Below are 22,635 nucleotides of genomic sequence, written 5' to 3' on the forward strand. Positions count from 1 at the left end.
TATACATATATATAGTTAACGAGAGATGTTTCAGAAATTAAATTGAGTCATATTCGTCGCCACTTCATCGAGATTGGAGTCCAAAACCTCGGGTAACTTTGATTCGGGGTCATGCCTATTCCCAGGATAATCAAAATACGGCTTGTTGAGTGATAACAATCCGGTTCCACTCAATTTCCCTATGAATGGACGATTCAACTTGTTCAAGTAGTCCACTAAAGACAATTCGAAGGCTGAGTTTTTGTTGAAATTGGCAATAAGATTTTCAATCTCGTTGCCGTGTTCATCCACAAGTCGAAGTAAAAAGACTTCGCCACTAACCGTCATCCCAAGAACAATTTCGCCGACACTTTTATTTTCGAACCAAGAATTATTTAAACTGGCAGTAGTAAGTCTCACAACACCTGAAAAGTGTATTTTCGTCCCCTTCATTGGATACAATGTGGAGTTGTTGCTATCCATTATAATAACTTGTGAGTTTTTAGTGCTAACCATAACCTTGTCTTCATAATTCACCTGATTTATCATTGCTATCGATTTGGGGTGACAAGCAATGACATTGGTCAGCAGTGAAGAATCAAATTGAAAAACGGAATCATCTTTAGTGGAAACCAAAATTTTCATTTCCGAAACAGTAAATGACGTGATTTCACTTGGAAGTTTTGTAAATGTTTCAACTGGTGTAAATCGCTTTTCAGTTTCATCGTACGACGTGTAATAGATTGCCCTGTCATCACAGAAAATGATTCTATCATCAACTTGTTGTATTTGGGTCACTGGTCCAGAGTGATCAAACGAAGACAATTCTAAAACGCTAATAGACAAGTTTCCATTTGATTTCAACTTTTTTATATTCAAAACTTTCACCAGGCCAGAAACTTTCTCATTCTTGGTGTTGGAACACCCTAGAAGCACCTTGTGTGTAGTATTGTCTCGCCTTTGAATTGACCAAACACAAGCGCAAAGACCAACTTCCTCCTTGTTTAAAATTTGTTCTCCCATGGACCGCTTCGAGCTAGCTTCAGAGTGGTCCAATACTCTGTAAGTTTGATGGTCTACAAACTTTAGTTTACTCTTGCGTGAGTTCCCCAACAAAAGAAATGTTGAAATGTGCGATAGGAATAAAAGTCTCTTTGTTTCATCCGGTATACGTACTTGCTTGATGACTGGCTGTGTGTATGTTGTGACGTGAGCAGTTACAAAACCGTTGCTTCGAAAAAGACCCAATCGTTTGTGAGCTAGATAATGTGGATTTGCGGGAAGTTCAATCAATGCATTCACTGCTTTTGGACTCAGATCATTGAATTGAACTGGCTTTGGGTATGATTTCACTTTCAAGTCCAACATGAATAAATCTCGGCATTGAATGTAAACAAAATCATTGTCCTCGCTGAGATAAAGTTTGACTTCGTAATCGCCTATTTTGAAATTTTCTTCGCAAGATAAGTTCTCCTGCGTGAACAGAACCAAATACCCTTCGGAACTACCAACGTAGATATGACTCTTTGTGGATACCAAATCGCGGGGAATGCCATTGGTAGCACAAGGTATTCTTCCAATTTCATCCATTATTGAAACTATCGGCTTATCTGTGGGATAAAAATTGACAAATCCTTCATAAGCTCCAATGGCGAGTACCTCACCACCTCGAAAGTTGCATCTCTTCATCATTGACGGTTGGAAATCTATGGGCGTCTCAGACACAACACAAACATCGATGACTGGAGATAAATCTCCGGCTGCTGTTTTCGGTTCAATCGCATACTTGTGAAGTAAAATGTTTCCTTCCCTCTCAATTATCAAGAAAAGATGATTGTCAATCATCTCTGCAAAAATTATGCACAAGTCTTCAATGCAGGAGCACTTTGACCCCAAGTCCGTCACTAGCACCGAACTTGTAGTAACCTGTATCACGAAATCAACGCCATTGACAATGAAGGATGGGAAATGAACAACTCCACAAAAGATGGTTTCCTCCTCTTTAAAAATTCCAGAATCTTCCACCTCAAAAAGGTCTTCATCTTGCAGTCCTTCGAATTCAAGCAATTTAGTCTCAAATGGGAAAGCGCATACCAAATACAATTTAGATTGGAACGACAAAAGCCATGAGCGTAAAACTTTTCTTAGCTCAGGGTAGCTGTCATTCTGTTTTGCACCGAAATATCCATCTTTGATGTGCGAGAGTTTGGTTTTCGATGCTGACCCAGTAATAGCCCATAGCTCATCTTTCCTCAAGGTTGCAAGTTCATCGGGCAATGATGAGGGAACAATCTGGAAATCTACCACAGGGGCCCAGTTATTTAAGTTTTCCAAATACATGGCCCTGGAGTATGGTAACTTCGTGATATCTTCAATGTCATATATGTATTCTGCATCATAAAGCTTATCTAGTAGAACGCTCTTGTTTGATCCTCCCGAACTTGCATACACCAATTCGTATCCTTCAAATGTACTCTCAAATGTGAATGTGCTTATACTGTCGGAAACTCTAGCAATCGGTGATATTGACTTAATCCCATTTTTGGCAATCAAAACAGAATATATGACCCCTATATCTGACGAGAAAAGTATTTCGTCAACCTCATCATCGCCCATACTCCTGATGCGTGATCTTGGAATATAAAAATTGGTAGGGAAACAAGCTGCGCCAAAATCGATCTTTTGGAACTCATGGTGGCCCGATATGATATCATGCACTGATAAAACGGTTAGTTTGTTGGGTGTGACGAATAGGAATGCAGAGCTGTGCAGCAACGGAGCAATGAAAATGGGTATCTCAAACGTATTTTCCAATGGAAGGGTGGACTTGGAAATATGGTTATCGTTGGAATAAAAGCTGGACCAGGAGAGTAGATTAATGTATAGTCTTCTGTGCTCAGTAAAAATCAAGGTCAAAAGTATTTCGGATTGCATTGCCGATTTTGAATCAAGGAAGCAAGAATCTATTAGACTCCCATTCAATGGAACATTCAAATGGCTTTGTAGGACTGTTCCTGTATTTGATTGTTCTAAAGTTTTGTAAATGCGAAATGACTGTGAGGAGGAGAATGAAACAGCGGAAAGACCTGATGGTGATGACTTGAGGACATATCCGCTTGTATTGAGCTCGGGGTAATTGTGTCTTTGTTGCAACTTCCACCACTGTACAATAAAAGGTTTAAAAATAAGGCCCTTTTCCTCTGGAAGTGGTTCGTATCCATAATCTTCTTCAGTAGTCTGTCGGGGGACTAGAAAAATTCTTAGCAATAGTAGAAACCCTGATTTCAATGACACGAGGAGATGATCCTCCTCTTGGGCTAGACTGGCTCTTATTATGCAGCATGATCTCACCGCAGACTTAAATCTAAAATCAATTCCATTGATCGAAACAGAATGGTGTTTTATAAGTATTTGAGTGAGTTCAAAATCGGGATCCTCCACCCCTGGTACTTGAGGCTCCAGAACTGTAGCATTCAATTCGCTCAAAATGTCGTCATCCTCATCAAACACATCCATTTGAGAATCCTCATCTGGTGGATTTAGGTATTGATATTCAGCATCATTCAACAATTTGCTTGACAGGCCCTTGAATGGTTTATTTCTTCTCACTTTGACATCACGGTATATATCTAGAATGGTTGGTGAGCTAACTAAGGTTTGCTTGACCACGAGTTGCTTCCGGGGTAGTTTTTCACCCTTTAGAACCAGCTGCAAGTGGGTGTACAGATGTCCATTGTAGTTGTTGGTGGCTGTCTCATGACCCATGGCAATCTGTATCGGTGAAGCATTTGGTCTAACAAAATAAAATTAAATAAAATAAAATAAAATAAAGTAAAAAGAAAACACTCCTACGCGCAAACAAACTTCGCACCCAATTTGGATTTTTACAACCGAACCTTTTAGTTCATTCAAACCGACCTTGATCAGTAGGCAAGATGCAGATACTCGAAACAGTGAAGGTTTACAACAGCTACATGGTTGGAATTGGTTTATCCTTGTTTGGGTTTGCGTCTGGCATGGAGATGTATTCATACACAAGCTTGAAGTACTTGGATGTTTTCACAAAGTTCTACAACTATCCAACGAAAATGGAAGAGAATCTACTCAGGTCAGGCACCATATTGGGAGCAATTGGTAAATAATCTTGTTTGGATAATGGGATTACACACTCCCTTCCCCCTGTTTTGTAATCTAACGAAGGCAATTTTCTAGCTGGAGGTGTCCTTGGAGGAGAAATCGCTACACATTTTGGCTACAACAAGGCACTCAAGTGTGTCTGCTTGGTTTGGATAATTGGTATTATCTTCTTATTTGTTTCAGAGACTGTTTTGCTGCTCGCATTGGGTAAGTTGGTGAAGGGGATTGCAATTGGCATGAGTCACGCAGTTATTCCAATTTTCCAGCATGAAATAATTCCAGACGAGAGACGAGGCAGGATCTTGTCGTTTTATATATTGGCAATCAGTCTTGGTAGTTTGTTCATGTACCTGTTGCCTATGATCATGATGCAGATGCTAAAAGATGCGCAGTATCTAAGATTCCACTGGTTGGTTGATCTCATTCCCCTTTCGTTCGCATCTATTGCAGTGATGCTCTGTCCAGAGAGTCCCAAATGGCTAGCCTCGAACAACAAGTGGGAGCTGGCTGCTGACGTGTTGGAAAGTATTGAATCTGCCAACTCTGAAAAGAATTCCCGCCACATATCTCGACGCGAGAGAAAACGACTTGGGGATAAGCACTACGTTGTTAAGAAATATTCCACCGCAGTAAGCGTGAGAAACTGCTCTATGAATACGTTGTTTGGTAGGAAATACTTTCGCGAGGTAAGCACAGTGATCATGTTGCAATTAATGGTTGACCTTATAGGTATTTTGAGATTACTGGAGTCATTACATGCGATAGAGCTAGCTTGTCAGATGAGAACTTTGAACGAAGTAAGAATAGTCCAAGAGTTTGGCTTGGTCATGAGATCCGGCTTCATTCTGATACCTTTGTGTATTATTGATTTGTTGCGAAGAAAAGATGTTTTGATGTTGGGAATGGCTACAAACACTATCTTGATGGGTGTGTATGCTATCATGTTTCTAGGATTTTCAAAAAAGTCCCAAGCAGGTCACCTTCTTAACTTGGAAAATGAGTGGGGCTTGGACATCGAGTTTGGCAAGATTAGTTCTTCGATAGTATTGGCACTCACCGTACTCATGGACATTGTTTTCAACAGCATTATCATACCTGTTTGCTGGCTATATTTTTTGGAAATCTTCTCCCTCCCGACAAGAGCCAAAGGTTGGATAGTTGTTACAAGCTTGCACTGGCTATTTGAGTGTTCTCTTTCCTTGGTTTTTCCGTTTCTATTCTCTATTTTGAATGGTTGGTTGATTTTGGTTCTATTCTTCATTTCAGTTACTGGAACAGTAGTGGTTTCCCAATTGAAAGAGACAAAAGGTCTCTCTTTACCGACCTCTATATTTTCCTCGAGGTCAAGCAACAAATAAGGTGTGAATGCCAACGATATGTGATGACCATAACAGGCAATACCCAAGTGCTAGAGAAAAAAGAAAAACCCATGGTCTCATTTGAGTTCTTGAAAGGATTTACGGGCTTTTTAATCTTGCAATCAAATATATAGTAGCCTCACAACCGTCTCTTGTAGTTTGTTGCAGTATCCCAATCTCACAACGTAATGGTAGCTCATTCAACGCTACCTCCTCCTCCTCCTCCTCATTGCAAAAAAAAAAAATATAAAATTTAATAAGAAAAAATTAAAAAAAGAAAAAACTTTTCTTCAACTCTTTTCTTTTGATTTCAATTCAAAGCAGAATCTTGATTGAGACTTGCATGTGTCAAGAGATGATGGAGCTTCAATCATAAGTATGTGCGAGCAATAAACCAATTTAGATCTTCTGTGTCATTGGCGATGATTAATTGCATTATACCAATTGTTCCAACTGAATGTATACGGGTTGACAATAAGCATATTCGTTAAGTTTCAGCCTTGTATGAGCCATTGACTTTGACTGGATCTAATGGATCAAAAGTGGGATAATATACTAACTTCCCCCATATAGGGTATGTGAACTGTTGCCATTGATATTTCTGCTTTACTTAATTTATGATGATTTTATCCGACCGGGCGGACATAACACACTACCAATCCCTTCTTTTGTACAAATAAGGAGAAGGAGTCGCATTTCTTGTGTACAAATTTCTAGAAATGTTGGTTGGTTAGCAGTTGATGAAAGGTCGTTTTTACTGAACATGCAGGCGTGGCTTCATTAAGAAGAATTACTAACTTGGGATATCCTAGCCTGAAAAAAAAAAATAAAAAAAAAGAGAAATGGTCATTTATACTACTGATCTAGTGCCTTGAAACGTCACTTCATCGAAAACGCAGTATTTGACTGGTGTGTTTTGCTTTGGTGATGATTTTTTAATATTCACACTGTACTAGAAGTTTTACTTCGATGACTACAGATAAAAAAAAAACTGATTTAATGACTCTGAAAAGTAAAACCGCATTGATGAACTGATGTTTGAAAGAAGCTAGTTTAGTGTTTATAGCCTAAATACCTTGACATATTGCAAATCTACTAGACAAATTTTTTTGTAGAAAGATTCATCACCATCACTGTGTATTTGGTAGCTCAGTGTCTAATTTTGCACACAGAATTTTTCACCTCTCATCTGCAAATCATACGAGTGCAAAGCTGTCTGCCATTCTACATTCACACCAATTCTTGTACATAGTTATCAGGCTACCATATCATTAGCATGATATAACATATGATGATACGACTGCGAAATAATTCAATCCTTCTAAAAATCATCCCCAAGTCTCGCAAGCATTCGAGTTTATTACGATGTTTTGCAATGCAATCACTGACACCCAAGTGCTTTGACAAAAAGGAGCTACACTCAATCCTGCGACTACAGTGTTTATCGAGACATTCGTGGCTACCTTTGGAAACAAACTACTGCAATATGATTAACACTCGACTGTATGCAACTTTCAATCATTCGAAAGCGCCAACAAAGGAATTTTTGGGCAGCTTCCTAGACCATGACTACAGCATAGCAACCTCCTTACTATTTGATGAAGATGCAAGAATGGGGTATATATCCACTCTTGCTCATATAACTGCTGAGCAAGTACCCAAAGTCACTGAGGATTTTTACAAAGTGGTGGATACATCATTTGAGTTCCAAGATGAAGGGATCGCGTTTATTGAGTTGTTCTGGGAAACCTTGACTAACTCTACAAATGAGGTCGTACCTGATTTACAGAAAAGTATATTGAACCGGAGGGAAAGACTTTTGTTGTTAATTTTGTACATGGGGAGCTTTGATGTTTATGACAGGCTTATTCTACCATCGATTAGGAAAATTGTGCCTGAGGACCAGCTAACTTTTCTAGACAAGGTAACAACAATTTTGGGGCTTCAGAGGACTCTTTCGGGCACGTTCCACTATAACGAGCAAGAGGTGATGTCGTTATTAGGAAGTAGCTCCATACCTGAACATGAAAAAAAAGATTTGGTGAAAATTCTTGTCAAAAACTCTCTAGCTGTGGGAAGCAGTCGCAGTTCGAGAATGCATTCGATTGAGACTTTTGTGAAATGTGCAAAATTGGTGGAGGGTGACAGGTGGTTTGTTGATGAGAAGATAGTTGAGTATGATTCTCTCTTTCAATTGATTGGGTTTCCTTCAAGTGACGACAAATTTGACGACTATTTCCAGGAAGTTATAAAAATTGTTGAAAAGCATCATGATGAATCTGTTTCGTATCATTTTTTGACTAGCATTATGAGAAACCTTTCAAAGACAGCACCATTCGTGACGTATCGGCTATTTGAGTTCAAATTGGCGCAATGGAGGCAAAGAAATCTTCCAAGAACAGTTGTCTTGAATCATTTGGACCTTGCCTACACTTTGAAAGCATGTTTGATACTTGACGAGAATAAGATCTACGAGATTTACTTGCAGAACGAGGATTTACACGACAGCGAATCACAAGAAGCTATTTTCCTTGATTTATGTGTTCAGCACAAGGATTGGAAATCTTTACAGGATAGATTTGAGAACATGTATGGAAAGGGTAATCTACCTGACACTGTACACTACGGAATAACCATGCGAGCACTCGAATTCCTAGAAGCAGATAGTGAATTGGAACGATTGTACGAACAAATTTTAGATCGAGGGTTGATGATGAATGCGTCTATCTTTATAGCTAGAATGAAGGCCAAGATAAGACAGAAGAATCAAGACGGAGTGGAGCAATTATTTGAAGAGTATATTTCTTTGGTTCTTCAGAAAAGGGCACACGTGGATAACATGTCGCATGCTTTCCTTTATGTTTTCCAGATTTTGTTTCTTGATGGAGCAAATGGGACTATATTGCAAACACTTTTGAGGTATTTGGAGAAAGAATCCCACCTAAAACTACCCATGGTGTCTGGGAAAGTATTGAGTTTGATTGCTAGCCATCTTTCCCGCAATTGCGCTTTGAAAGATTTGGATAGGCTCTTGGAAATGGCACATCAATTTCAAAAGATTGACTCTGATTTTGCCAGTGGTTTGATTGATGCATACACCAAGCTTGGACAGTACAACAAAGCCGATGAGATATCCTACTATGCCCACGGTCAGACAAACCCACCTTTTTCGGACTTGCAAATATATGCATCTCAATTGAAAACCCATCTTATTTGGCACAGACAACCCATTTCACGGAAAACAAAACGATACAATGATGTTAAAATCAACTACATTGTATCCTCGGCATTGCAATCCGAATTCACCCTATTCCAATCTCGCCCCGGTGGAATAGATATTTTAAGTTCCGTAATGGATTCTTTACGTCAAAACGCCATCGAGTACTCCCGTTCGAATTCGTTAAGATACCTTCGAGGGAGGGCCGTAAAAACATTACACAATCTCGCAAAGAGGCAAGCCATCTACCGTTTGCGGGTAGATGAAAGATTGTTTCTACCGCTTATGAAGCAAAACTTGGTGTATCAGAACTACAAGCCTTTGAACGTCATGAAAATTTTCAATGAAATGAACCTAAAACGCGTGTTGGTGAGCGCAGAGTCTTATGTGCATGTGATGAAAGCATTGAGGTCATTTGATAGAAGGTACGATAGAAGTTACAAAAACAGTACAGATATGTTGAAACAGATGCTTCAGCTGTACGGATTCGAAGCGGATAAATCGAAATCAAACCCGGAACTCGATTTTAAGAAGGATAGTACTTTAATCTGTGAGATTTTGGTAAAGTATGTGCAATCTGTTGGTCTAAGGAAAGGGGGTGATTTATTCTCTCGATTTGTGGTGTTTTGTGAAGATTCATTTGATGGCAAGTTGCCACTTGATTTGAAAGTCAAGATAGACCTATTTTTGTCCGATTGTTATAAGGAAGTCAACAATGCTGAGTATGGTGCATTTTTGAAGGAAAAGTGGGAGGTTTACTGGGGTATCTTTTCTAAACATGCTAGAGAGATGGGTAACAGTAATCCTACAGCTATCCCTCCTGTCCTCAACGATGTCTTGAGTTACTTCACAATACAGAAAATGAAGCACCTTATCGATACGAATGCATTTACTATCCATCACCAAAAAGAAATCATCGATGCCCTACGCATGGGACTCCACCCAAACATATTTGATATTAACTACGTTCTATCCCATTTGTTGAAACAACGACCCCTAATCCATTTCCTCGATATCATGAAAGTAATTGAAGGCCACTTGATCAAGGGAAACCTTCTGGAGCTCGAATCATACAGGGAAAAGAAGCTATGTTACAAAATGTGCATGAACTATTTGTACAATGAATACGATGAACAGTCTGTGGCCGATAATTTCAAAATCCTTTCGGATTATTTCGGCGTGTCCATGAGCAAAATCAAAGCTCAATCAAAAAGATTGGGACGACTCAACTTTTTAAGAAGTGCTTCTGGAAGGCTATTCAACATCAAAACGGCCCCATATGGATCTCGTACTATGAGTCAGTTTGATTTTATTGAATACTTCAATCCTGTGCGAGATCTTTCCAATGAACCGAGGCTTTTCAATGAGACTTCGAGGTTGTTAATAAGTGCCATTTCTGAATACGCCAGAGAAAATGGCAAAGAGAAAAGTTTGTTACCTGTCTCGTTTCCTAAGATATCAAAGTTTTACAGTTCCGATTTGAGTTATTATTCAAAATTGAATGCCTTTAATGGCAAAGTCGATTACTTGAACTCTTTGCGAGATTCAAGACTTCGGAAAAGCAAAGATGTATTGAGACGGTTGTTATTTGACCACAACAGTACAAAGATATTCATACCAAGTGCATCCAGCGATCGGGACGGACGCGAGCAAAACTTGTAACTAAAAGATAGCATGATTTCTATATAGATGCTGTAGACTAATAATTACACTTTACTGCTTTTTGCTTTCAATTTGTGGAAATTCAAGATGTCCAACATTGGAAGTTTCGCCGTAAATCAAGGGTCCGATATGTGGTTGAATATTCCACTCTAATTTGACTGTTGCATTCCTTCCTCTGAAACCCTTCTCGACATCCCAGACAGAATATTTTCCTCTTTGGTTTTTCAAGCTCAAGTTGGCATCCTTTTTGTCTTTTATAATTTTATCCCAGAACGTGACCTTGTTTGAGCTACCGTTGGACTTTCCCGGATACTCTGCTGTTAAATATACAAAGACTTGCTTCGTGTTCCAATTCCAAAGATCACTCAAATCAGTGTCTAAATCAAACGAAACTTTCACGTTCTCCTTTGGCTTCCTATTAATCGAGCCATACTGAAATGAATATTTGACGGAGGATTTTGCATTTATATCGGAAATGGTTGTGGTGTTGATAGACCAAACGTTGTCTCTGTACAATTGGAGCAATGTCAAGACAATCACTAGTCCCGATAGTATGCTGGCAGACGTCAATGCCAGGTTAGCAGCTGACTGTACACGAGTTGCCAAATTGAACATATTGGTATATAGTTGTCAATTGTCTCCCTCAGCGGATAATGTGGTGGTGGTCGTCAAAATTTTACGTGTCGTTTTTGATAACGTGGTAGCGTAATTCTATGTTGAGCAGGATTGAGTTGAGTCGTTTTGTTATTATTTTGAGACTGATCCCTCCACGAACCATTGGGCAGATCTATTGTGATAGTGCATATTTAAGATCTTCTCAAAAGAAGTCCAACCCCATCTTGTAGTCAAAGGTCTCAAATTTGCTTCGTTTTGATGACAGGTTTGACTCGGTGTTTAACCTCCACGGTTGTGTTGATTTTGGTGCCGCGCAAAAGATAAACCACAGTTTTTACTTTTTTTTTATTTTTTTTTGTATCGGTACGTTGCGAAAGAATTCATTCAACAAGTGATTAGTAAGTACTTTCTTTTCTTCTTACCGTTACGGGTCTCAAACATGTCGCTGTTCTTATCCGAAAAGGAGCCGTTGTTGGCAAGAACCAGAAAGTTGGAGGAAGAGGATGAAATTTCAACTCATACCATTCTGTCTCATTCCTTTTTCAAATCAATGTTCAATCCCTTTCAAGTTTGTTTTCCCACAACTGTGAGGCAGTCGGAGTGCAACACAAATGTCCACAATGATAACGAAGTAATTGACTATTCGGATGATGATGAGCCTTTACCGGAATTGCCTACCGATCTGATTTTACTTGCCGTGTCCAAGCTTAGTCCGGGAGAGAAATTGGTTGCATTGAGGCAGCAAATGCGTAAACACAATATCGGAGTGTATATCATTCCTTCAGAGGACGAGCATCACTCGGAGAATACCGCTTTGTCGGACAGAAGACGGGAATTCATATCAGGCTTTACAGGAAGTGCTGGTGTTGCTATTGTAACTTTGGCCGATGCCGAACATCTCACAGGGGAAGCGATCTTGTCGACTGATGGGAGATATTTTTTGCAAGCACAGAAACAGCTTGACCACAAACTTTGGAAGTTGAACAAACAAAACACTTCAGGGTATATTCCCTGGCAGCAGTACGCCATCAAAGCAGCGGTTGCTAATAATTTTAGTAACGTCCTTTCGTGTGATCCAAGGACTCTCAGCTATTCTTTAGGAGAGTACTTTAATGATAATGCTTCAGATTTTGTGTTCAAGCCATTACCTGGCACAAACCTTGTGGACTTGGTTTGGGGATCTGAAAAACCAAAGAGATCGTTGGGACCTATTTATGAATGGAACTTGAAGTACAGTGGGGAGCATGCTAATGAGAAAATTAAAAGAGTTCGGTCGGTTTTGACTGAAAGGGGGGGCACGCACTATTTGGTGACTGAACTTGATAGTGTTGCATGGTTGTTTAACTTACGAGCAGACACTGATATACCCTTTGCTCCTGTATTTTTCTCGTACACTATAATCACAAGATCCGAGGTAATTTTATACGTTGACCACCAAAAATTGGAAAATAGTGGTTCAGATTTGAAAAAGTATTTGACAACGATAGATGGCCTAACTATTGCCGAGTACGCTGAATTTTATCATGACGTATCAAAATTGCAAGCAACGATTTTTGATCCCGAACTAAAGATCATTCTTCCTACCAAAGAAGTCACTTCGTGGGCGTTGTATGATACGATTCCTGACTCGTTCAGTAAAAGGCGTATCATTCATGAGTCAATCATCGCAAACCTCAAGATTTTCAAGAACAAGACTGAATCACACAACGCAAAACTTGCGCAGTATAAGGACTCGCTTGCGTTCATTATTTTTACCTCCTGGCTAGAGCACCAATTACTCAATAAACACGTGAAAGTTACTGAATATGATGCGTCCCAGAAAATATACAGTATAAGGAGAAGATTGCCGAATTTCAAAGGTTTAAGTTACGAAACAATCTCCCTGACAGGTCCAAATGCAGCAGTAATTCACTATTCTCCGACGAAAGGCCAAAGTGAAGTAATCGACCCGAGGAAGGTATACTTGTTGGATTCGGGGGCACATTACTTGGAAGGGACTACAGATATCACGAGAACTTACCTATTCGACAAGTCTGCAATAACAAATGACTTCAGAAAGTACTACACTCTAGTATTAAAAGGTCATTTGGCCGTCGCTACGGCAAAGTTCCCTGCAGGATCAAGGGGAACAGGAATCGTTTTGGATTCGTATTCTCGTCAACCATTATGGAACCATGGGCTTGATTATGTACACGGTCTAGGACACGGGGTTGGAAGCTTTGGATTGGTCCACGAAGGGCCTTTATATATCCTGCCAACAATCAACGATACAGACAAACTTGACTTGTTCCAACCTGGAGCCATTCTCACAGATGAGCCAGGGTATTACATAGATGGAGAGGCTGGTTTCAGAATCGAAAGCGAACTTGAAGTGACCGAGTTTGATGATTCATTTGGGAAAACCAAAAATGGGGACAAGTTTTTGGGATTCGAATATTTGACAAAAGTTCCATTTGCTAGTCTGTTGATAGATACAACTTATTTGACTCAAATTGAGATACAATGGATCAATGATTATCATCAAAGTATTCGACATGATTTTGGCGAAAAGTTATTAGAATTGAACAACAAGCGTGCATACAATTGGTTGTTGCGTGAGACAAGCCCCATTTCTTGAGTCTTTTGTATATATATATATATATATAATCTACGTAGTCGAGTACAACTTTGGGGAGCTTAAACTGCCCCCGCTGCGTTTGTCTTTCCTCGGATTTTCAAATGGTTTGGGTTTTTGAAATGATCCTGGCTTTCGCAAGCCTGTAGTGGATGCACTGGCATTTGCACCACCTACCTTGTGCGATATAAATGGGGAGTCTCGAGGTAGTTGTAGGCTCGGCTTGCTCATTATGCCATCGGAGATACTCATTGATTGTGGCGGCTTATTACTGATGGACGTAACGATATCTGGATCCACTTTTAAACGCTTTGCATTGAATAAGATCTCTGATAACCTTCGCTTGGACGATTCTGTCCGCAACGCTTCCAGGCTTAACCTGCTTTTATGGCCATCGAGGATATGTACACGTGTAGTGATGGCTTTCAATATCGCCTTCATTCCAGCCAACATAATCTCTTCATCGAATTTGACTGTTTCAGAATATATCAACGATAATGCTCCAAGCACACTCGATACTGTAATCAAGTCCGATGAGCTTTTCAGATTGTCTGGTTTTTCAAAGAATATTTTCACCACGTCCTTAACTTGGTGGATCAAACGCTTGTCTTGCGAAACATGCTGCACTTTTCCTTGTACATCCTGTGATTTGGTCTTCTCAGTTTTCAGTACCCCTTCTGTTTTCTCCTCATCGGTTTGAACTCGGGCATATCTTCGTTCTTTCCTCCGTTTAATCTCTGACTCTATCCACTCCAATTTGTCTGGAGTGTCCTCCTCGCCAAACTCAGTCAATGCCTTCTTCAAAACTCTAGTCCTTATTTCAATGATTCTATTCCGTTCCGCATTTTCTTCTCTCCATTTTTTCTTTCTCTCTCGATTACCAATTCTCGTTCTTCTACGAGCCTCGGGAGAGGAGTTTCTAAACTCTTCAACTTCGTTGAAAACCTCGGCCGAATACTGTATATCAGCGGTATTGTCAACAAGTGTTGTTAAGGTGGCATTGGCAATTGAGGAAATAAACTCGGCTCGTTCAATCGAAAGCTCCAAGCTGGGAGATGAGAAATCTTCATTCAAATTGGATATCATTGTGTTCATTTCACTCACTGACTTTTCTTGCACGTGCGATTTAGTTGCAAATTCGAGAAGGAAAATACGAGCCATACCCAATGCATTAGCAAGTATCTGTCGATCTTCTTTTTCAGTAGCCGGCGTGGTTGCGGTCAGAGATGCTTGGTTTGACAAGAAGCTAGTTAACGTCCCACCAGAAGCTAATTCTTCGGTTATTTGACGTATTGTGAACAAGATATTTGTATCAGCAAGCTCCCCGCTGTTGATCTTTGAAGTCAAAGAGCTCATAACAGACGATATTTGAGACTTGATATCTGGGTTTGAGAGCAATGAACTCTTTGTATCATCCTCTCTCGATAGTAGCCTCGATGATATGTCAGTTTGTTTGTTATTCCTATCTGGAGTGGGCAGCTTGTGGTTCAACTTCGACTTACCTTCAAGAGATGGTGGTACGCGTAATTGATCTTTAGCGGGCTTATGGATTTTCCCCTTGCCTTTTCTTTCAATAACTTGGTCGAGGGTGTCCCTGCGTGGAGTTTCCTCGTTATCAGTCTTTTTCTCCACATGCACACCAACAATGTGATCGATCTCTAAGCCGGATATGAGATCTTGCGGGTTCTCGGCGGCCATTTTGAGGGCATTTTCTATAATCTCATTCATTTGTAACTCCTCAATGTCAACTATTGCGTCCTCCTTCTCGGTACCAACAGCACTTTTGACAGCGGTTTTGATTGCAGCTTGAAGCGTCCGATTGTGCTGAATTGGTCCCGAATACAGAGGACTATCTCCATACAGTGAAAGCGCCATTGGTGATATCTTCTTACTCGAGCCATGTTCATCTTTGAAGCGGTCTTGGACTTGTTGCGCAATTTCGTGAGTCAAGTTTCTAACTGATTTCTTGCGAGACTTTGGTTTCACCGCATGGTGAACTTCGGTCTTGCTCTTGATATGGTTGCCCACTTGTGCACTCAGCATAGCACTTTTGAATGCATCAGCGATCGCATCTTCTATATCTTGGTCAGTTGCCGTCTCATCGACCCTTGTTTTCTCTTGTACAACAGGCGTATTCATATTACCACTACTTTTACCCTCAACTATCGAGTTGGACGCATCATCCCTAGTGCCAGCACCTGATTGTAGACCTCTGCTGTGTTTCGATGGGGTGGCCTGCTCCTCTATAGATCTAAAAGCTGCGCCAATGGCCTCGACTAAGTATTGGTCGTGGTCCTGCTCTTCACTTCGTACTAGAGAGGAATGGGTCGCAGGAGAGCCGGATTGTGCAACCTGAGGTCGTATCACTTCCGCCGCTGAATAACGTAGCTCATGTCTAGGAGCTGGCCCCCTATGACTCTCTGACTTTGTAGGATCAGGAACCAGTATCTGATGCGCTTTGTTTTCAACTGTATATCTTGGTTCCCCATACGAGTTGTTATCTCGAGACGACTGTTTGCCAAATACTTGATCGAATGCGTGACCTATTATGCCTTTTAAATTCTCATCTAGATTTTCATCTGAAACCGCAGTCAAATCGGTTAGTGGTTGCAGTCGACTCTTCTTCAAAGTGGGAACATCCTCTCTAGCTACCACATTTGGAGCATTCTTGACTCCCTCTTGATCATTTGGTTGATTCTTGGGTAGCAGAATTTTCGGCTCATTCCGAGTGGTTACTGATCTATTTTCTATGAATGAGGAGGCTTCATCGTGATTCACTGGTCTTTCTGTTTTCTCTTTTTCTGCTTTTTCAAGCACACCTTTGTTATCCAGAGAATTATCTTGCGTTTCATTTTCAAAAATGTTTCCCAATGCATTTCGGATTGCTGAATTTAGCTCATCGTCATCGGCATCATCGTGGTTACCTTGCTTCAACGAATGACTAATTTTGTGTTCCACTTCAAGCTTTTTATCTTGTAGTTCTGTCCTCCCTGGGCTTCCATTTTTGGTGTCCTTTTCCTCTTCTATTCGAGCGTTTTCCTTGTTATTTCTCTCTGTAGACAATGCACTAGTTCGGATTGAAGAGTTTATCTCCAGCATAAGCGTGGTGCCATCCTTGTGAGGCGTGTCTGTTTTTTCAGACACATTTGCTTGAAGAGGCTCTTCAATATTCTCTGGTTGGCCTTGTAGAAGATCACTAAAGACGCTGTCTATTACATCATCTAAATCATGTCTCTTGGGAGCTGAGGGTGCGCCCAAATCTCTATTTTGGTCGCTATTTGGCCCTTTCGTGTCTTGTGCCATCTGTGGTACACGGGAACTCTCTGGAGCATGATCCACATCACCCAAAGTCTCGTGTCCAGCATGTTTGTCTTTAAAGTCGAAAACGTCATTCAACGCATTGTTGATTGCGTCCTTCATGTCATCGTCACCATAGCTCTCAGAATTCTTGGACATCTCTTTATTCGGTATTCGAGTACCAGTCTCCACATCAGCTTTTGATTGGATGTCATCTTGTCTAAGTATTGAATTGAAATCTATGTCATCAAATATAGCACCTATGGAGGACTCTAGCTCATCGCTATAACGCCGTAGATTTGGCTCCAGTTCTTTGTCACTATGTTGTTTCCTTTCAGACATATTTCTGCTTTCTGGACTGAAGGATCTGGCGTAAGATGTGCTGACCTATAGGTGATGATAGAGGACTTCCCACACACACCTTAAAAGTGAAAACAAAACAAAAGAGTAATTTACACAAAAAAATTAAAAAAAAAAAAAAATTAAAAGCTACCAAATGAGTTCCAGTTATCTACATGGTTTGTCTATGCAAATCTATTGCTCATCCTTCTCTTCTGTCTTCAAGGCAAAGTTGATGATCAATCCCAATTTTCCGAGACCCACTCCGTCAAACCCGCCTTCTTTTATGACCCAGTTGACGTTATTCAAAGTGTCATTGGCGTATCTGCTCACATCGAAGTCGAACTTGGGAATGGAAACCAAGTACTTTGAATCTGCCAATTTCAAGAAATCGGTATCGAAATAGAAACTGTACTTTTGCCCCTTGTCAAAAGTAAAGTCATTGCACTTGACGGCAGTGTTGAAACGTTTCTTTCTCTCATTTGAGGTTGTGGGTGGGTGTTCCACAATATCTTTGAAATCCTCCTTGTAGTCCATTGGCTGTGAGTTTTCGTTTTTGATACCTTTGGGTCTAGGTTGATTTACTCCAATGTAGCTGAAACTATTCAACGCCAATCCGTAGAGATATGGTTTATCATTGTATACGTCTCCTTTAACAGTATCGTTGATAAACCAATTGAACAACTTTAACCCAGTGTTCATCAAGGTGGTAGGAACGTAGTCTTTAATGGGGTAGGTGAAGTCGTTTCCAAAGAGCAAGTCGCTACCCTTGATGTCTTCCTCCGGTGTGAATTCGATTTTGATTCTCAAGTTGGGCTCCTTCCCATCGTCCTTTGGAGCTGGATTGAAATCGATTTGTTCGCCGTTGAGAAAGGTTTTATCCTCTTGGTTGTATAAGCTGTTGGACAAGTGTGGCTGTGAGCCATCGAATTGCTTAATGTTCACCAAAAGTTTGAAAACTCCAATATCGGACTTGATTTCGAGAGGTTGGTTCGTATTCACTGGAACAATCTGGAAATTTGAATCGTAATTGTTGGAGGCTTTAATGAAGAGCCTTTTCACAATGGCCATCTTTTTTTTAAAATACAGTTGTGTAGCTGGAGAGATGGTGTCTAGTCGGAAGAAGGAATTGTTGTCACCTGGAGGATTATGTGTTTTAGATATTTATAGCAATTTAGGATATGTAAATTGCGGCGTGAATCCAATATCGCGGATTTAAATCTTTTCAAAAGCGTGGAGCGCCATTAATCTATACACACCGAGAACTACTTTGGGTCCTGAAACGAGAGATGGGGGAGAGGGGTGATGCAGAGTAGCATTTACATAAGCCCGAACCAGTCTTTGAGACTCCTAACTATATCCCGCACAACCATCTCCAGATACATCTTCACATGCTTAAACCGAGACGGGTCGCGCATGATCATCCACAGCCAAAATGTATGTACAACGCATACTTACTTAAATTATCCTAAAAGTGACAGCGGTTCACATTCGGAGCATCAGATGTAAACTCGTAGCAAAAGTATGGTGCAGTAGGTAGTAAGTAGGTAAGTAAGTAAGTAATAAAATCAGTCATTAGCAATGTTTCTCGTAAAGTAGCAACTTTAGTAAATTTCAATTTCATATCCTCCTGGATTTTGTGTCATTTCTCACAAACTGTGCCAGCAGCATTAAAATGTAATATTTGTTATAAATAGCAATGCTCCAAAAAATTACTTGATACTTCCCTCATAGTCTATCTACGCCAGTAATGTCTTCATTCATAGTCAAATGGGTTGTCAATCGTCTTTTGAAAGACAATCAATGGAATAGGTTGGGAGTCGAGGATCCGTACTACGAATATGTCCAAGTCCAGAAAAGAAATGGAACACAGTTGAAGAAGATCACCAGGAGAATACCAGAAGGAATATCCCAACATGACACGAGCATCTTGGAAGCTTTCAAGAAAAAAGCTTACAGGTACGATTATTGGTTCAAGTTGCTAGGGGTCCAATTTGGCTGGTCTAGCATCGTCAGTGTTGTTCCGGTTGTGGGTACTGTGATCCAAACGTTTTGGTCATTGCAGTTGTTGGTGCTTGCTAGAAAGATACAGGGCGGATTACCGTTGGATTTGCAATTGTTGTTTTTGTTGAATATTGCTATTGATTTTGCATTAGGGTTCATTCCCATTATTGGAAGTTTGATTGAAATTGGGTACAAAGCAAACTCAAGAAACTTTTTATTGTTGGAAAAGCACTTGGATAGAGTTGGACAGAAGAACAGGGGGTTAATTTCGGAGGATGAGGTGCGTCCAGGTTTTATCAACGATACTGTGCAACCATTTGTCGAAGAGAAAGTGAAGCCATTCGTGGATGAAACAATCAAACCTGGTGCAATCAAAGCTGGAGACCAAATCTTGGACTTGCTTCAGAGAAAACCTCGTAGCTCAAGCATCTCATCATCTACCTCAGGTGTTAGCTCAAAAGGCACTAGCGGGTCCACAACACAAACAAGCACCGCCACTGTGACTACTTCATCAAAGCCGCTGCCAGTTGTTGATGCGAAAACTAAAGAGACTGATTCTACCTTACTGCATCACAATATCGATTGAAGTAACAAATTTGTATAGTTTTAGAATAATGCAATTTTTTTCTCTATAAGTTTTCTTTGACACTTCCCCAACCGCAGTTAACCTTCAAGTCACACATTTTGCAACAACTAAATCTCATCAGTGTGCGCAGCGCGGCGCGGCGCGGCGCGACTGGAAAAAAAAAAAAAAATAAAAAAAAAGAAGAAAAATAGAAAAAGATGGATATAAAAAATCATCAAGTGTAAACCCGTTGATTTCGATCATTCTCATAAAACTTTCCAAACACATGGAAATGACTACAAGAATCGATCAGACGACGAAGGTAGAGCAACCAAGTAATGGTGCAATAGAAGAACAGAGCGGAGGTAGTGGAGCTACCGACACGACAAAAGACTCAAATGCGATACCGTTAGATGTTCTTCAATCCAAATCTCACGACACAAACGACATTGACGCCGTTTCACTTAAATCGACAGATGGAGTACTTGATAAACCGGAATCCAGTTTGAACGAGGTGCCTCTAAGCGAACCTTCGAAACCTACTGAACAAGATTTGAATCCTGACTTGGCCAACTTTATGCGATATTGCCAAGAAGGATCGCTCGAACTGGCTAAAGATTTGCTTGAATCGGAGTCCATAAAAGTGAATGATACGTTCAGTGATGGTATCAGCGGGCTTCATTGGGCATGTATCAACAATCGACTTGCCTTGGTGAAGTATTTGGTTGAGAATGGAGCGGACCCCAATTTATACGGAGGAGAATTGAGGGCAACGCCACTTCATTGGGCTTGCAGAAACGGGCTTGTTTACATTGTTCAGTACTTGATATCGAACACTTCAGCGGATCCAAGATTGCGCGATTTACAAACCTATAATGCTCTCCACTTGGCAGTTCACAGCTCGAATATTACGTTAGTGGTGTACCTATTGTTGAGTTGTTGTGATCAAAATAGCAAGAAAAAGTTGTACATAGATGAACCAGACGGGTCAAATCGAACGGCTCTCCACTGGGCAAGCTATCAAAATGACATATTCACAGTCAATGCCTTGCTAAAATTCGGCGCGGACGTATCAAAAACTGATGACAGTATGTTCATACCACTTCACTGGTGTTTTATGCGTGGCCACAAGAACGTTATGAAGGCGTTTGTGGATAGAGGGTCGGACATCTTTGTCAAAAACGATCAGGGAAAAGACAGCTTCGATATAGCAAAGGATATGAATTGCCTTCATGTGTGGCGAAAAGTTTTGATAGAGAAGGATTTGGATCCTAAAAACAACTGGGCTCCAAGAGTGAGATGGATCAGTGCGAAAGTTGGCAAGGTATTGACGTATCTTGCACCATTCATTCTTTTACCCATTTCACTAAGTATATGCACTGCATCCAAAGGCTTGGCATTCCCCAAGTTGTTCTTGGCGTTTTCAGTTTTTGCCTTTGGAATCTTTGTCGTCAATAAGACCATAATACCAACTTATTTGATTGACGACAAACCGCTTCCAAAATCACCCATTTTGGCTGGTATCTTTTCGGCTACAGCCTTTTGGTGTATCATCGTGTGGGTGTTCAAAGTACTTCCTGCCACTTTGTTTTCCAACTTCTTTTCCAATGTGTTTATGGTGTTGGTAATTGCAGTATTCGTTTGGTCTTTTTTCAAAGCTATGTTTATCAATCCAGGGTTTGTACCGACCCCAACTGATAATGCGGTCATTCTTTCCCAAGTTGAAGATTTACTTAGTTGCGGCAAGTTTGATACTGATCACTTTTGTTTCAACACGTTTGTACGTAAACCACTTCGGTCGAGATATTCTAGGCACAATAAAAAATTGGTTGCCCGTTTTGATCATTATTGTCCTTGGGTATACAACGAGATTGGAGTTAGAAATCACAAATTGTTCATCACGTTTGTCTATGCGCTCAATTTAGCCATTCTTTTGTTTACCCATTTGACAATTGAGTACTTTGATAAACTGAAGGACGCGGTTGGCTCTGATGATGAAGATAACCAAAGCTTTTTCTGTAAATTGATTGATGATGACTTGTGTTATGGATACAAGAATCATGACTTTCACTTCAACTTGATGGTTTGGTGCTGGTTGCAGTACGTTTGGATAGTATTTCTTTGCTTGGTGCAGACTTTCCAAATCTTGCGTGGGCTAACTACATGGGAATTTAGCTCATTGAATTCGAGAATTTCGAGTCCTGCCAGACTGAACCATTCTACAGTTCCAGAAGAGGTTGCCGATTCAATAACTCAGCCTCCTAGATCAGACAGAAGAAACAATGGAATGCAAACATGTTTGAACTTGCTTGGTATTGATCAGTTTGTTTTGACCATAAAGATGGCCATTGCCTCTGTTTTTAACCGCGATCGAACCACCAGCGTCGACCCTTTGTACATTGATATCCCAACCGATTACGGATTGAAGCAGAATTGGTTGGACTTTTGGGTCATTGGAGAGACTAGCTGGAGAAACGTGTTTTACTTGCCTATTGAAGGCGAAAATAATTTGAACGGCGAGGTCGTTGACTATTACAAGCTTTACCAGTACCCACCAAAACTGTCAACTCAACTCGTATAAAAAAAAAAAATAAAAAAATGTTTTGTTTGTATAGAAGATCTTCAAGGAGATGCATCCAGAAAAGAAGTTACACACATTGGTAACTCTCCATGTAATGATTTCCCACACTCCAATACTTGTCAGACAGATATCATTGCATGCCCAATTTTCAGTAAAATAACCAAACAAAGAGGCAAAGATCATCGCGCCTCTCATAAGCTCTAACGAGAAAATGAATTCGAGACAGTTCAATAGACGACTGTTACATCGATTCCATTTGTATGCTTT

The 22,635-nt window shown here is 40.4% G+C and overlaps 8 protein-coding genes across 8 annotated transcripts; 4 read left to right on the plus strand and 4 right to left on the minus strand. All coding sequences in view use genetic code 12, as the record gives it.

Annotated features, from left to right (window-relative positions):
• Positions 1-30: 30 nt before the first annotated feature.
• On the minus strand, positions 31-3,744 carry KGF57_005199 (uncharacterized protein; the record flags this gene model as incomplete). The annotated part of the gene is made up of 1 exon (XM_051754791.1): positions 31-3,744. One exon carries the CDS (start codon positions 3,742-3,744, stop codon positions 31-33), a length of 3,714 nt encoding a protein of 1,237 aa, XP_051606311.1.
• A 3,216-nt stretch (positions 3,745-6,960) lies between these two features.
• Positions 6,961-10,353, plus strand: KGF57_005200 (uncharacterized protein; the record flags this gene model as incomplete). The annotated part of the gene is made up of 1 exon (XM_051754792.1): positions 6,961-10,353. The coding sequence occupies one exon, from the start codon at positions 6,961-6,963 to the stop codon at positions 10,351-10,353; it is 3,393 nt and encodes a 1,130-aa protein (XP_051606312.1).
• A 51-nt stretch (positions 10,354-10,404) lies between these two features.
• SPC3 (signal peptidase complex subunit) lies at positions 10,405-10,968 on the minus strand (the record flags this gene model as incomplete). The annotated part of the gene is made up of 1 exon (XM_051754793.1): positions 10,405-10,968. One exon carries the CDS (start codon positions 10,966-10,968, stop codon positions 10,405-10,407), a length of 564 nt encoding a protein of 187 aa, XP_051606313.1.
• A 439-nt stretch (positions 10,969-11,407) lies between these two features.
• KGF57_005202 (uncharacterized protein) lies at positions 11,408-13,585 on the plus strand (the record flags this gene model as incomplete). The annotated part of the gene is made up of 1 exon (XM_051754794.1): positions 11,408-13,585. One exon carries the CDS (start codon positions 11,408-11,410, stop codon positions 13,583-13,585), a length of 2,178 nt encoding a protein of 725 aa, XP_051606314.1.
• Positions 13,586-13,615: 30 nt separating this feature from the next.
• KGF57_005203 (uncharacterized protein) lies at positions 13,616-17,221 on the minus strand (the record flags this gene model as incomplete). The annotated part of the gene is made up of 1 exon (XM_051754795.1): positions 13,616-17,221. One exon carries the CDS (start codon positions 17,219-17,221, stop codon positions 13,616-13,618), a length of 3,606 nt encoding a protein of 1,201 aa, XP_051606315.1.
• Positions 17,222-17,413: 192 nt separating this feature from the next.
• On the minus strand, positions 17,414-18,289 carry KGF57_005204 (uncharacterized protein; the record flags this gene model as incomplete). Its single annotated transcript, XM_051754796.1, has 1 exon — positions 17,414-18,289. One exon carries the CDS (start codon positions 18,287-18,289, stop codon positions 17,414-17,416), a length of 876 nt encoding a protein of 291 aa, XP_051606316.1.
• Positions 18,290-18,968: 679 nt separating this feature from the next.
• On the plus strand, positions 18,969-19,808 carry KGF57_005205 (DUF4112 domain-containing protein; the record flags this gene model as incomplete). Its single annotated transcript, XM_051754797.1, has 1 exon — positions 18,969-19,808. One exon carries the CDS (start codon positions 18,969-18,971, stop codon positions 19,806-19,808), a length of 840 nt encoding a protein of 279 aa, XP_051606317.1.
• Positions 19,809-20,073: 265 nt separating this feature from the next.
• On the plus strand, positions 20,074-22,368 carry AKR1 (palmitoyltransferase; the record flags this gene model as incomplete). The annotated part of the gene is made up of 1 exon (XM_051754798.1): positions 20,074-22,368. One exon carries the CDS (start codon positions 20,074-20,076, stop codon positions 22,366-22,368), a length of 2,295 nt encoding a protein of 764 aa, XP_051606318.1.
• Between the last annotated feature and the right edge of the window lie 267 nt (positions 22,369-22,635).

Source organism: Candida theae (genome assembly GCF_024610275.1).
Source record: "Candida theae strain CBS 12239 chromosome Unknown scaffold22, whole genome shotgun sequence".
NCBI lineage: Eukaryota > Fungi > Ascomycota > Pichiomycetes > Serinales > Debaryomycetaceae > Lodderomyces > Lodderomyces theae.